At 42.6% G+C, this 14978-nt stretch overlaps 1 protein-coding gene across 7 annotated transcripts in view; it reads right to left on the bottom strand.

Annotated features, from left to right (window-relative positions):
• SMAD3 (SMAD family member 3) overlaps positions 1-14978 on the bottom strand; it is a 121935-nt gene that overhangs the window by 21226 nt on the left and 85731 nt on the right. For all 7 annotated transcript variants that reach the window (XM_073568921.1, XM_073568925.1, XM_073568924.1 and 4 more), the window contains exons 2-5: positions 9594-9787; positions 8579-8713; positions 3409-3480; positions 3227-3277 (exon numbers count right to left, since the gene is read on the bottom strand). In XM_073568921.1, coding sequence (XP_073425022.1) covers positions 3227-3277; positions 3409-3480; positions 8579-8713; positions 9594-9787 — 452 coding nt within the window. The remainder of the gene's footprint in view (positions 1-3226; positions 3278-3408; positions 3481-8578; positions 8714-9593; positions 9788-14978) is intronic.

Genomic DNA, 14978 nt, shown 5'->3' with positions numbered 1-14978 from the left:
ACCTTGCATGCGGACATTTAAGCCTTAATGACCGTGGACATCGCGGCTATCGAAAAACTCATTCACTGAAACTGGGTATAAAACAGCCACAGCGTCAGATCAGCGTCACACAGCGTCAGATCACAGAAACTATAAAAGACAAATTTAAGGTCGGAAAGTATGTTCGCACGTTGCGTTTTTTCAGCGGTTTTTTTAATGCAAATTTTCCGCTGCGTCTTACAGTACCAGCACAGTCTATGAGGTTTCAGGAATCCCATGCACACAGCTTGGTATGTTTGTCCTCAGTATTTTGTGCACAACCTTGGGTTTTGCACAATGCAGCTTCTCACTTCTTTCAACGTTTTTTTTCAGCGTCTTTTCACCAATTAAAAGCAATGGGTGGTGCAAAAAACATTGAAAAAATGCTGCAAAAACACAGGTATCAGGTTTTTCTGAATTTTTAGTGCCAAAACCTGATGAAGTAGAATCAGATTTTTTTTTTATGCACTAAACTTTATCAGTATGCACAAGAGACAAATGTAGCATGACAAAAACGAGGCAAAAAATGCACCAAAGATGCAGCACAAAACACAGCAAAAAAAAAAAAAACTCACCAAAAACGCAGCAAAAAACAAGGAAAACCTGCTTTTTTGAGGCAAGTTTCCTACTGCCAAGAGAGCAGCAAAAATGCAACTTGTGAACATAGCCTAAGACTAAGACCTTATTCACACATCATTTTCAAAGTACAAGAAAAATGGATTACGATCAGTGGTTTTTCCTACCTAATCTATTTTTGGTCTATGGGTTCAACTGTAGCGTCGGTGTGGCATCAATCTTTTTTACTATGCAAACAAACAACCTCCAAACATCTCCTTCACATCATCACTTTAATCTGTACACAACTGACAGCACTTGGGTGACACACGGATGGCATCTGTGGTCTAGCCAAGATTTTCACAGACTTGCAATTTTGATCTGTGACTTGAACACATCGCCATTGTTTTGGCCGACATGAGAACAGCTCCATGGACTATAATGTGTAAATGTTCTCTCCTTGAAAACAAAGATCGAAGACGCAGGTGAATCGCAGGTGTCTGAAAGAGGCCTTCCAAACTAGAAGATCCGTAGGGCTCATTCAGACATCAGTGATTTTTCATCAGTATTTCTATGCCCAACCCAGGAGTGTCTTGAAAACAAAGCAGGAGGGGTCAGTCTTTCAATTATAGGTTTTTTCTGTATGTTCCACACTGATCAAAAATAGCTGACAACTAAGTGAGGCCTTAGGCTGTGTGCACACGCTGCGGATTAGGTGCGGATTCATCCGCGCGGATTTTGTAAAATCCACAGGTCAAAATACCTGCGGTTTTGCCCTGCGGTTTTTCATCTCAATGGAGGAGATGGCAAACCGCAGCAGAATCCGCAGAAAGAATTGACATGTCAATTCTTTCTGCGGATTGAAAACCGCAGATAATCCGCGCGGAAAATTCCGCACCGTCTGCACTGCGGTTTTTGATTCCCATAGGGAATCATGGTACTGTACACCGCAGCAAAAACCGCAGCGTGTGCACACAGTCTAAGGATTAAAACTAATTCTGATTCGGGATCTTTACACTACATCCACACAAAACACAAACATCCTATTAACTTCCATGGGCCACTGTTCAGAGATGATCTGCGTCCCCCTTTTATTTTAGGTGGCCGGGGGCAAATGCACAGAATAAAACAATGAAAGCGAGGCAGCTCTGTCTCCTTTATTCTCAGTGTGGGTCCTAGGGGGTTGGAGTCTCACCGGTCATAAAGCGATGGCACATCCTAGTAATATGCTATCATTTTGCGAGATGAGAAAACCCCTTTAAACTGCAGGAGAAATGTACATAGAAATACATAAATCATGCACATTCTTGCTGCTGGCACTCGCACTACTTTTGTGAAGGTCGGTGTTTCTCCTAAGGCGGGCCGTGGGCTGACTGTTGTGGTTTTCTAGCACAAAGGGCACTTTGAGGTGAGTTTCTAGGTAAAATGCTGCAGTCAGGAGGTTTATTAGGGCTGTTTATCAGCAAACTGCAGCTGAGCTGTACGCAGCTATAATGCATGGCCATACACCCAATGTCCCCTCACATAAAGCCAATACCATTACATGTCCTTTATCAGTACTCTATGCTGAAGACATGCAATCAGTTCACCAAATTATAAGTGAATGACAGCAAAACCCAAAAAATGGGGCGGCACAGCGGTTGGTATAAATGCAATGTGTAGGTGCATATTCACACTGTGGCCAGTGACAAAACCTGGAATGAAAACAATGAGCAAATACCTTGTAGTAAGTAAATAAATAACATAAGGTACTTAGCTGACACTATTTGTGTGAATAAAGCATCCCACCGCAACAAGGTGGACCCAATCAATATGGTCCCTAACTAGTATCTCACCTTGCTATGTGCTAGCAGGTCTCAAAATAAATGGGGTCAGAGGCCTGCTGCCACATAGCAAGGTGGGATACTAGAGTTAGGGACCATACTGATTAGGTACAACATGGTGGGATGGCTTGGTCATAGGGCCATATTTCATGTAGATAGCCAATGTGGTAAGCTCTAATGGCTAAATTGATCTTCCTCTCAAGTCGCAAAATTTGTCACAAACTTTTGTGACTTTTTGTCTAGCAGCGATGACCCTGGCACATTTGAAATAGTGAATGGGGCTTTGCCGTTAATTACGAATGTGGCACACACCCAGGGCCTTAGGTCGCTGTTTCTTCTTCAATTTAATCAATAAATCAATTTTTTTTTAAGTGAACGGGGCTTAGCATAGCGTGGTATGACTGGCGTACATTACAGCTAAAATCTACACCAGTTCATTGCTGGCAAAGATTTCATTTTCTGACACATGGATGACCCCCCAAAAAAAAAATGTTCAGTGCATAGTCAGCTACAAGCACCGAGATGCCAACCAATGACCACACCAGGAACGCGTGGACATGCAACGTGTAGATATCCACCGGGCTTGTTCCGGCTGATTTACTAACCTACATGCATTAGAAATCGGCCTGAAATGGTCTTTCCTGCTGGCTCCACATTTATTATTTGCTAGACCGGTTCTAAGCACATTTGCGCCATGCTGGTTGACGCGGTGTGGCATGCCGGACAGTAGACTGAGAACAGGCCTAAACGGTGATCCTGTACCCTAATACAGTATCTTACAATAATCCCAAACATTTTGGGGGAAAATAAGTTAGAAACCAATAACTTACCCATGTTACTGTGTGCAGGGGACATGGAATTTGGAGATAGGCTTGGTGACCCTAAAATAATAAAATTAATTTTAATAATACAATCATAATGCTAGGAGTTATTATAACAGCTTCTAGAAACATGTCACTATGTTTCACAGTGTAGATATTGCGTTCCATTGATTTTCAGAGGCACGTCTTACCGGAGTCTATGCTGTGGTTCATTTGATCACTGGTTTCCCCATCTTCACTCAGGTAACCCGGAGGCGGTGTTTCTAAACAGAAGTAACAGGTTACTCAGATGCTGAATATATGTACACACATCTACAGTTCACCATAGGCGCCAATGGTATTTCGGCAGCTTGCACACCAGCATTCGGGAGATTCACTCTCTACTCATAGAATCATAGAATGGTAGAGTTGGAAGGGACCTCCTGGGCCATCTGGTCCAACCCCCTGCTCAAAGCAGGATTCGCTAAATCATCCCTGACAGATGTCTGTCCATCCTCTGTTTGAAGACTTCCATTGAAGGAGAACTCACCACCTCTCGTGGCAGCCTGTTCCACTCATTGATCACTCTAACTGTCAAAAAGTTTTTTCTAATATCTAATCTGTGTTTCCTCCCATTCAGTTTCATCCATATTCGCCACGCAAAAAAAAACAAAAAACGTATTTACTTGGAAAAAAGAAACCATATCAAAACTTTGTTCACATGCAGCGTTATTGGGCAGTCAGGGCCATGGGAACTCGGCACAGAGGCTGCAATACCAGAGTGAGCGGTGCCAAGGTCAGCAAGGTTTAGTGTATGGCAGACAGTGTGTGCAGGAGGCCGAATGTAGCAATCGCGATGGTCAATTACTGCAAGATTTTGTGTGCCAATGGTCTGATACAGGTTGGCAAAGCAATGGCCGCACGGCTTCTGCACCACCGCCGCATCGCCTGACAATATCCTTAGGTTATTTACCACCCTGGACCATGATAATCACATAGAACTTGGGGTTCTGGGTTAATGCATTATCCAGTTTTTGCTCAAGTTATATCCACATCACAAGTTTTAGGTAACAATCATATTTTTAACCCCTTAAAACAGCACTTCTGGCATTGTTTTGTGTAATATATTATTGTGGCATTCACCGTGGGCAAAGCATAATGATAGAGGGTTAGGCCGGGGTCACACTAACCAACGCAAAATACGGTCAGTATTTTACATGCGTAATACGGATCAATGGCCCCTAAATAGTGCTCTGTATCTCAGCCGTAATCAAGGTGTGGTCGCGTATTTTGCGCATGTAAGCATCCGTATGTAATCCGTATGGCATCCGTATGGTGAGATTTTCTCGTCACCTTGCAAAATGGACATATAATGGAGCCCTATGACAGGTTTTATAACACAAACCAAAGAATAGATATAGACACATAGAATGTGCATATATATAGAATACATACATATATATATATATATATATATATATATATATATATATATATATATATATATATATATGCATTCTATGTGTATATATCTATTCTTTCGTTTCTTTATTAAACCTGTCAGTGTGAGTTTACTGTATAGCGCACTGAATTGCCGGCTTTGCTAAAAGACACCTGGTGCGTATTTCTCGCAAGTCACATGTGTGGTCGGTGTGTAATCCGTATTTTTTGCGCACCCATAGACTTGCATTGGCGTACTACGGGCGTAGTACGCTGACAATCGCAGCATGCTGCGATTGGCACGGAGCCTAGAATACGGATGAGAAATATACGCCTGGTGCGAGGGACCCCATAGGGAATCATTGGTCCGTGTCTAATGCGTGCTTTTAGCGCCTCTCACTCGGCTGTATTCCTCGCCAGTGTGACCCCGGCCTTATAGTACATATTGTTAAGGACATGGCCGTACCAATTGTGTGTCTTTTTAAAACACGCTGATTTTTTCTAGATTAAACTTTTTTTTTTTTTTTTTTTTTTTAACTGGGATTTGGGGGAGGATTATTTTTTTGATTTTCATTTTCTTTGTACATTTGAAAACATTTTTTCCTTTTCATTTTTATAACATTTATTAGTCCCCCCAGGGACCAGTGCTTGACAGACTGCCTATCAGACACAACAGTTCACAATTGTGCTGATGAGTTGACAGAGGGAGATTTCTTCATCTGTCAAACTGTTCATGTGCTGCTGTCACCGCTGACAGATGTATATAAGGAGTTAAGACAGCTGGGATTGGCAGCAAAGTCGATGTCGGCAGTGCATATCAGTCGGGCTGCTGCCACTGATCACAATGATAGAGGAGCTGTAGCGTGTGATCAGTATGACGTATGTAGCTGTCAAAGTGACATGTGCTCGTGACAGATATGTATATCATATATGGTTAAAGGGTAAAAAGCATAAACTAATTTACATTTTGTAGCTTTCTCCCAGAAAATGATCATTTATAGTAAAAGATGATTGTGTTAATGCTGCGATTGCAGAGTTATCAAGCAAGCATTTTACCAGCAGTTGTCCACATTTCTGCAGATATTTAACCCTTTCGCGCCTGAGCCTGTTTTTGCCTTCGTGACCAGGCCAATTTTTTCAATTCTGACCAGTGTCACTTTATGAGGCCATAACTCTAGAACGCTTCAACGGATCCTGCTTATTCTGACATTGTTTTCTCAAGACATATTGTACTTCAGGATAGTGGTAAAATTTCTTAGATATGAACTGCGCTTATATGTTAAAAAAATCGAAATTTGGCAAAAATTTTGAAAATTTTGCAATTTTCAAACTTTTAATTTTTATGCCCTTAAATCAGAGAGTGATATCGCACAAAATAGTTAATAAATAACATTTCCCACATGTCTACTTTACATCTGCACAATTTTGGAAACATAATTTTTTTTTTTTAGGAAGTTATAAGGGTTAAAAGTTGACCAGCGATTTCTCATTTTTACAACACCATTTTTTTTAGGGACCACCTCACATTTGAAGTGAGTTTGGGGGGTCAATATGACAGAAAATACCCAAAAGTGACACCATTCTAAAAACTGCACCTCTCAATGTACTCAAAACCACATTCAAGAAGTTTATTAACCCTTCAGGTGCTTCACATGAATGAATGGAATGTGGAAGGAAAAAATAAACATTTAACTTTTTTTCACAAACATTTTACTTCAGAACCATTTTTTTTATTTTCACAAGTGTAAAAACAGAAAATGAACCACAAAATTTTTTGTGCAATTTCTCCCAAATACGCCGATACCCCGTATGTGGGGATAAACCACTGTTTGAGCACACGGCAGAGCTCAGAAAGGAAGAAGTGCCGTTTGACTTTTTCAATGCAGAATTGGCTGGAATTGAGATAGGACGCCATGTCGCATTTGGAGAGCCCCTAATGTGCCTAAACAGTGGAAACCCCCACAAGTGACCCCATTTTGGAAACTAGACCCCTTAAAGAACTTATCTAGATGTGTCATGAGCACTTTGAACCCCCAAGTGCTTCACAGAAGTTTATAACGTAGAGCCATGAAAATAAAAAATCATTTTTGTTCCACAAACATGATCTTTTAGCCCCCAATTTTTTATTTTCACAAGGGTAACAGGAGAAATTGGACCCCAAAAGTTGTTGTCCAATTTGTCCTGAGTACACTGGTACCCCATATGTGGAAGAAAACTACTGTTTGGGCACACGGGGGGGGGGCTCGGAAGGGAAGTAGTGACGTTTTGGAATGCAGACTTTGATGGAATGGTCTGCGGGTGTCATGTCGCGTTTGCAGAGCCCCTGATGTGCCTAAACAGTGGAAATCCTCCACAAGTGACCCCTTTTTGGAAACTAGACCCCCCCAAGGAACTTATCTAGATGTGTGGTGAGCACTTTGAACCCCCAAGTGTTTCACTAAAGTTTATAATGTAGAGCCGTGAAAATAAAAAAATCATTTTTTTTCCACAAAAATGATCTTTTAGCTCCCAATTTTTATTTTCACAAGGGTAACAGGAGAAATTGGACCCTAAGAGTTGTTGTCCAATTTGTCCTGAGTACGCTGGTACCCCACATGTGGGGGGGGACCACTGTTTGGGCACACGGTGGGGCTCGGAAGGGAAGTAGTGACGTTCTGGAATGCAGACTTTGATGGAATGGTCTGCGGGCGTCATATTGCATTTACAGAGCCCCTGATGTGCCTAAACAGTGGAAATCCTCCACAAGTGACCCCTTTTTGGAAACTAGACCCCCCCAAGGAACTTATCTAGATGTGTGGTGAGCACTTTGAACCCCCAAGTGTTTCACTAAAGTTTATAATGTAGAGCCGTGAAAATAAAAAAATCATTTTTTTTCCACAAAAATGATCTTTTAGCTCCCAATTTTTATTTTCACAAGGGTAACAGGAGAAATTGGACCCTAAGAGTTGTTGTCCAATTTGTCCTGAGTACGCTGGTACCCCACATGTGGGGGGGGACCACTGTTTGGGCACACGGTGGGGCTCGGAAGGGAAGTAGTGACGTTCTGGAATGCAGACTTTGATGGAATGGTCTGCGGGCGTCATATTGCATTTACAGAGCACCTGATGTACCTAAACAGTGGAAACCCCCAATTCGAATTCCAACCCTAACCCCAACACACCCCTAACTCTAGCCCTAACCCTAGCCCTAACCCTAGCCTGCCTACCTGCTTTTTTTTTCTTTACTTTTTTTTTATTTTTGTGTTTTTTATTTTTTGTATTTTTGACTCATAGTAACGCCACTTCTCTGATCTCACACTGGCAGATGATCAGAGGAGAAGCAGCGTTACTATGTGACAAGATCGCTGCCCGGCACATAGTAACGCCACTTCTCCTCTGATCTCACACTGACAGATGAGCAGAGGTGAAGCAGCGTTACTGTGTGACAAGATCGCTGCCTGACACAGCTGTGCCAGGCAGCGATCAGCTGTGCCAGGCAGCGATCTAGTCACACAGTAACGCTGCTTCACCTCTGCTCATCTGTCAGCATGAGCTCAGAGGAGAAGTCGCGTTATAATGAGGGAGATCGCCGGGAAACAAGCAGCTTTCCCAGCGAGCTCTCTCATTGGCTGCTGTGAAGCGACGTCATCAGGACCTGAACCAATCAGGTCTCGATGACGTCGGGGGTCCCAGCATGCATTGTGCACCGGGATCCCCGCGTTATAAGGTATGAGGGGGTCCCGGGGGGCACAAAACCGCCGACAGTAGATAAACGTCGGCGCTGCACAAAGCCCAGCAAGCGCCAACGTTTATCTACTGTGGGCGGTCGCGAAGAGGTTAAGCCCCCATCTTTTATAAAGGGAGGTGGTTACATTTTATAATTCATGTGGGGTAGCACCTTTTCCAACAAAACCTATAAATTTGATTAACAAGTATTATTCTGAGACAAAATATACATCCGTACCTGGAATGTAGCTGCTTATCGGCTCAATGCCTGCCGGGAAGTTGGTGTTCTCTGGGATGGAATGACTGTAGTCATCGAGAGGAGGGAATTCTGTAGGAATATCTGCGTTTCTTGGGACGAGCACAGGAGGCAGAACTGAGACAAAGGAACAGAATAAAGTTAAAGAGAAGCATTTATTTGCACGCTGTGAGGATTCTCTGGTGTCGGCACAGTCAGTCATGTGACTGCAAGTATTCTATTTGCATACAACCGGCCACTTTCCGACTAGACTGTTTCTGGCCTTGCTCAATACGCTTGCATTGAGCGAGGCTACACCGATCTAGTCGGTATGTGACCGTGTGTGTGCAAATCAGCGCGGTACCAGAGAATCCTCATAGCACGCAGTGCACACGATGTAATGATTCACAAGTCTGCAGTCCCATAGATGGACTGCAGACTTGTGCCTAGAGGACAGACAACCCCTTTAAGCTTGTTACTTGTTATCTATAAACCTATAATAAGGTGATATAATATTGTGCAATGATAAACACCTTGGTCAGCCTAAAACAGAAACTTCTAGAGGAACCCATACCCGGCTGCCAGCTGCTTCTCCCAACTCCCACATATATAAGAACACTCGGATGGGCTGGGGTTCTCTGTGAGAAAATCACTGCTGGCCTCCTGTGGTAATGACTTTTTTCCTGGAGAAGAGACGTACCATCTGTAAGAAATCTGACGTTCTAGATCCTCCTCTTCCCTAACATCATCTTTGGGGAGAGACGAAGCAGCCATAACGGTTAGACTTTTGTCTGATCCTGCCGATATCGGCGGATTTAGCTGATGTTAGACTAGGGTGTATGGGACCCAAAAAGGTATCAAGGAGCCAACCTTGAAAAGGAATAAAAGCAAAGTTCTGCTTCCTTATGGGTAAATGGAAGGTAAATCCAAGGCTAATTATTACCATGCCAATAATCTCTTCCATGTAATCAGTTGTGTTATCCTGTATGTCCATTGCCTGCAGCGTTAATTCACATACCTGGAGTCTCCACTCTTTGATAATGATATGGATTTACACACACTTCATCCTTCTTCATGTTGAAAGCGTATTCACACAATTCCATTGCCCGGAGCTCGTGGTGACTGTGCAGGTCCGGCCACCTCCAGAGGCGGCAGTAGATGACGTGAGGCAATCCTTTCCGATGGGACACTTGCAGCCTACCATCCAGAGACCTGCAGAGAGAATGCACAAGCGGTTATCATCAATGCTCGGCACTAGCAGAGTCCATAAATCTAATAGAAGAGAATCTCGACATGCTGTCTAGTTTGAAGACACCAAAATGCTCATTTCTCCACGTATTCATAGGAATTGTTCTACTTTAATTAAATTTACACATATTATGATTTCCATCACCAATAAAGTAGATAAATTGTAACACTGTGTATTGTAAACTAATTTTAGTCTCATAACCACATGAATATGGTGTATTTAGAGGGTAAGGATCTAAGTGAAAACTTTTATGCACAAAAAAAGTGTCACATGAATGTTGCCGCATTCGGCAGTGGTAAGAAAAAAATAAATCACGCACAAGCACATTAGAACTGCTACGCGTGGCCCTAACAACTAACACGCTGGCACAATGTGCAAGATTTATTCCAAAATGGACAGCTTCCACTGCAAGTCCAAAGAGAAGCCATAAGTCACAGGCAAAAAGGTCCTAAAGTCACAAAGGACAAGGCTATTAGTCCAGGTTAGGAGACATGAGGTCGGTCCGGGGATTGTGATTTCTACATGGACCGTAAATCACGGACATCTTACTCCAGCATCAGGGTCAGTTCATTCCTGGCGGATAAACTGCAGCTTAGCCAAGCCGCTTTCCAGCCGCAGAACTTCTGGGCATAAACTGAGGTGCAGCACAGATTGCCAACCTGCAGCATGTGAATTGTAGATTGGGGATTTTTATTGCAGATTTTCCTCTATGTAATGAATTAGGAAAAAGCCAAGGCAAATACGCAAGAAAATCCACATGTAAAAGGATAAGAGGCATTATATACTGGTGGGTTCACGGCAGAAATGGATGAACCTTTAATGTGAATTATTACATTGGTGAAGAATAAAGGAATGGTACATCTGTACATCATACTGGGATTATAGTACATCTGTACATCATACTGGGATTATGGTAAATCTGTACATTATACTGGGATTATGGTACAAATGTACATCACACTGGGATTATGGTACAATTGTACATCACACTGGGATTAGGATATAGCTGTGCATCACACTGGGATTATGGTACATCTGTACATCATACTGGGATTATGGTACATCTGCACATCATACTGGGATTATGGAACATCTGTACATCACACTGGGATTATGGTACAATTGTACATCACACTGGGATTAGGATATAGCTGTGCATCACACTGGGATTATGGTACATCTGTGCATCACACTGGGATTATGGTACATCTGCGCATCACACTGGGATTATGGTACATCTGCGCATCACACTGGGATTATGGTACATCTGCGCATCACACTGGGATTATGGTACATCTGCGCATCACACTGGGATTATGGTACATCTGCGCATCACACTGGGATTATGGTACATCTGCGCATGACACTGGGATTATGGTACATCTGCGCATGACACTGGGATTATGGTACATCTGCACATCACACTGGGATTATGGTACATCTGTAAATCATACTAGGATTATGGTACATCTGTACATCATACTAGGATTATGGTACATCTGTACATCATACTAGGATTATGGTACATCTGTACATAATACTGGGATTATGGTACATCTGCACATCACACTGGGATTATGGAACATCTGTACATGATACTGGGATTATGGTACAAATTTACATCACACTGGGATTAGGATATATCTGTGCATCACACTGGGATTATGGTACATCTGCGCATCACACTGGGATTATGGTACATCTGTACATCATACTGGGATTATGGTACATCTGTACATCATACTGGGATTATGGTACATCTGTACATCATACTGGGATTATGGTAAATCCGCACATCATACTGGGATTATGGTACATCTGCACATTATACTGGGATTATGGTACATCTGTATATCACACTGGGATTATGGTACAAATGTACATCACAATGGGATTAGGATACATCTGTGCATCACACTGGGATTATGGTACATCTGTGTATCACACTGGGATTATGGTACATCTGTACATCATACTGGGATTATGGTAAATCTGCACATTATACTGGGATTATGGTACATCTGTACATCACACTGGGATTATGGTACAAATGTACATCACACTGGGATTATGGTACAAATGTACATCACACTGGGATTAGGATATTATTAGTGCATCACACTGGGATTATGGAACATCTGTACATGATACTGGGATTATGGTACAAATTTACATCACACTGGGATTAGGATATATCTGTGCATCACACTGGGATTATGGTACATCTGCGCATCACACTGGGATTATGGTACATCTGTACATCATACTAGGATTATGGTACATCTGCACATCATACTGGGATTATGGTACATCTGTACATCATACTGGGATTATGGTACATCTGTACATCACACTGGGATTATGGTAAATCCGCACATCATACTGGGATTCTGGTACATCTGCACATTATACTGGGATTATGGTACATCTGTATATCACACTGGGATTATGGTACAAATGTACATCACAATGGGATTAGGATACATCTGTGCATCACACTGGGATTATGGTACATCTGTGTATCACACTGGGATTATGGTACATCTGTACATCATACTGGGATTATGGTAAATCTGCACATTATACTGGGATTATGGTACATCTGTACATCACACTGGGATTATGGTACAAATGTACATCACACTGGGATTATGGTACAAATGTACATCACACTGGGATTAGGATATTATTAGTGCATCACACTGGGATTATGGTACATCTGTGCATCACACTGGGATTATGGTACATCTGCGCATCACACTGGGATTATGGTACATCTGTACATCACACTGGGATTATGGTAAATCCGCACATCATACTGGGATTATGGTACATCTGCACATTATACTGGCATTATGGTACATCTGTACATCACACTGGGATTATGGTACAAATGTACATCACACTGAGATTAGGATATTGTTACATTGGTGAAGAATAAAGGAATGGTATATCTGTACATCATACTGGGATTATGGTACATCTGTACATCATACTGGGATTATGGTACATCTGTACATCATACTGGGATTATGGCAAATCTGCACATCACACTGGGATTATTGTAAATCCGCACATCACACTGGGATTATGGTAAATCTGCACATTATACTGGGATTATGGTACATCTGTACATCACACTGGGATTATGGTACATCTGCACATCACATTGGGATTATGGTACATCTGCACATCACACTGGGATTAGGATACATCTGTGCATCACACTGTGATTATGGTACATCTTCACATCACACTGGGATTATGGTACATCTGCGCATCACACTGGGATTATGTTCTGTAGGACAACATGATTTATTTGAGTCCTCTGCAGAGAAAGGAGGTGGTGGTCAGGTACTGCACAGACCTCACGGATGGGAGGGCCGATCTACGAGGAATCTATATATACATGAGCGGACTTAGCACACAGATACAGGAAATGTGACAGGTCACACAGAGCTGAGAAGGGACGAATGGCCGGATAAGATAAACCATAGATCACACCAAAGTCATGGCACTACCATCTGTTAGTGCTTAACCCTTAGTACTAACCAGTGCTATACATTGACCCCAAACCTGTGTAAAATGTGAACACCCCAATATTGGGATTCTTTGCTACGACAAAGAACTCAACGATTCCTCCTTCTTTCTGATCTGCTTTGCCTCCTTTTCTTGTGGTCACAGACAGAGCTTACACTGGGCTATAGATGCAGAAAATTCCCACTGACATATCATTCACATATTACAGATAATTAGCATGTCCCCATCACTCCTGGGGCCCAGGACATGGAAAGGTCCACTCCCCCCAAAAAAAGCTGGAAAAATTGCTGGTAAAAAAGCATGAAAAACTCTTCCTATTCATGTCTATTGTAAATCTACTTTGCTGGTCATATTTTATTGCTTCACATTTTGAAAAACACCTGGTGAAAAAAAAAGAAAAAGAAAACGTGCATGTGTTTTCTTAGCTGTCAATTCAGAAGTAGCTTCTGACGGAATCTCCTCCAAACTAGGCACTGACCAATTCGAATGATGCCGAAAAAATAAATAACATTTCCAAATACACATGAAAAACTCTTGAAAACTGCTTCAGAAATGAAAAGCTGCTCCAAAAACTCCCTGAAGAGGGAACATTTCCCAAAAAAAAAAAATTGTCATTTTTGAAAGCCTCAACAAAAAAAAAAAAAATCCATCTGCAGACAACCTCAGAGAAGCTGAGATCTACTATGCCCTAAATAACCAGGCCTGAAAGGGGTGTTCTCAAGTTTACATTGTATCCCTTAGGCCGGGATCACAATTGCGAGAAACTCGCACCTCAATGCCCAGCACTGCCGCCGGCACTCGGGACCGGAGTGTATGGCTGCATGTATTTCTAGGAGTTTCTTGCAAGTGTGACCCCGGCCTTACCCACTAGATAGGGACTAACTTTACCATCACTGAGGGTCTGACAGCCGTGGCCCCCACCGATCCAGAGAATCGGGGCTCTGAGGAGCTCGCACTGAATGGAGCAGCGGTCCATCATGTGCACTGCGTCTCCATTCATTCTCAGTCTATGTTCCCACTATGATCTTTTCGTGCATATATTTTACACCACTTCTTACAGTACCAGCAAAGTAGATGGGATTCATAGGAATCTCCTGCCCACTCTGCTTCTTTTTTATGCTGCATCAACAGACCTGGGGTGCGTTTCCCAAATCCACAACAAGTCAATTTCTCTTGCGGATACCGCGGCGGAAACGCACTAAAAATGCATGTAATCCGCATCTATGCAAGTCAATAAAGTTTTGTCAAAGGCAAATACCAAGAAGTATCAAAAACAATGCAGCTTTATTTAAAGGGAATCTGTCACCTCATTTTTGCCCTATGAGCTGCAGCCACCGTCATCAGGGGCTTATCTACAGCATTCTGTAACACTGTAGATAAGCCCCCCATGTAACCTGAAAGATAAGAAAGACGAGTTATATTGTACTCAGCCGAGGGGGCGGTCCGGTCCAATGGTTGTCACAGGTCCGGTGCCTCCCATCTGCTAGCGATGATGTCCTCCTCCTTGCTTCTTTCGCGCTCCTGCGCAGGCGTACTTTATCTGCCCTGTCGAGGGCAGAGTAGAGTACTGCAGTGCGCAGGCGCTGGGCCTCTCTGACCTTTCCCGGTGCCTGC

This window comes from Dendrobates tinctorius, unplaced genomic scaffold, assembly GCF_039654945.1.
Source record: "Dendrobates tinctorius isolate UK_male_01 unplaced genomic scaffold, ASM3965494v1 ptg000022l, whole genome shotgun sequence".
Taxonomy (NCBI): domain Eukaryota; kingdom Metazoa; phylum Chordata; class Amphibia; order Anura; family Dendrobatidae; genus Dendrobates; species Dendrobates tinctorius.
The sequence above is the reverse complement of the archived record's forward strand: the minus strand, read 5'-3'. Positions and strand labels throughout refer to the sequence as shown.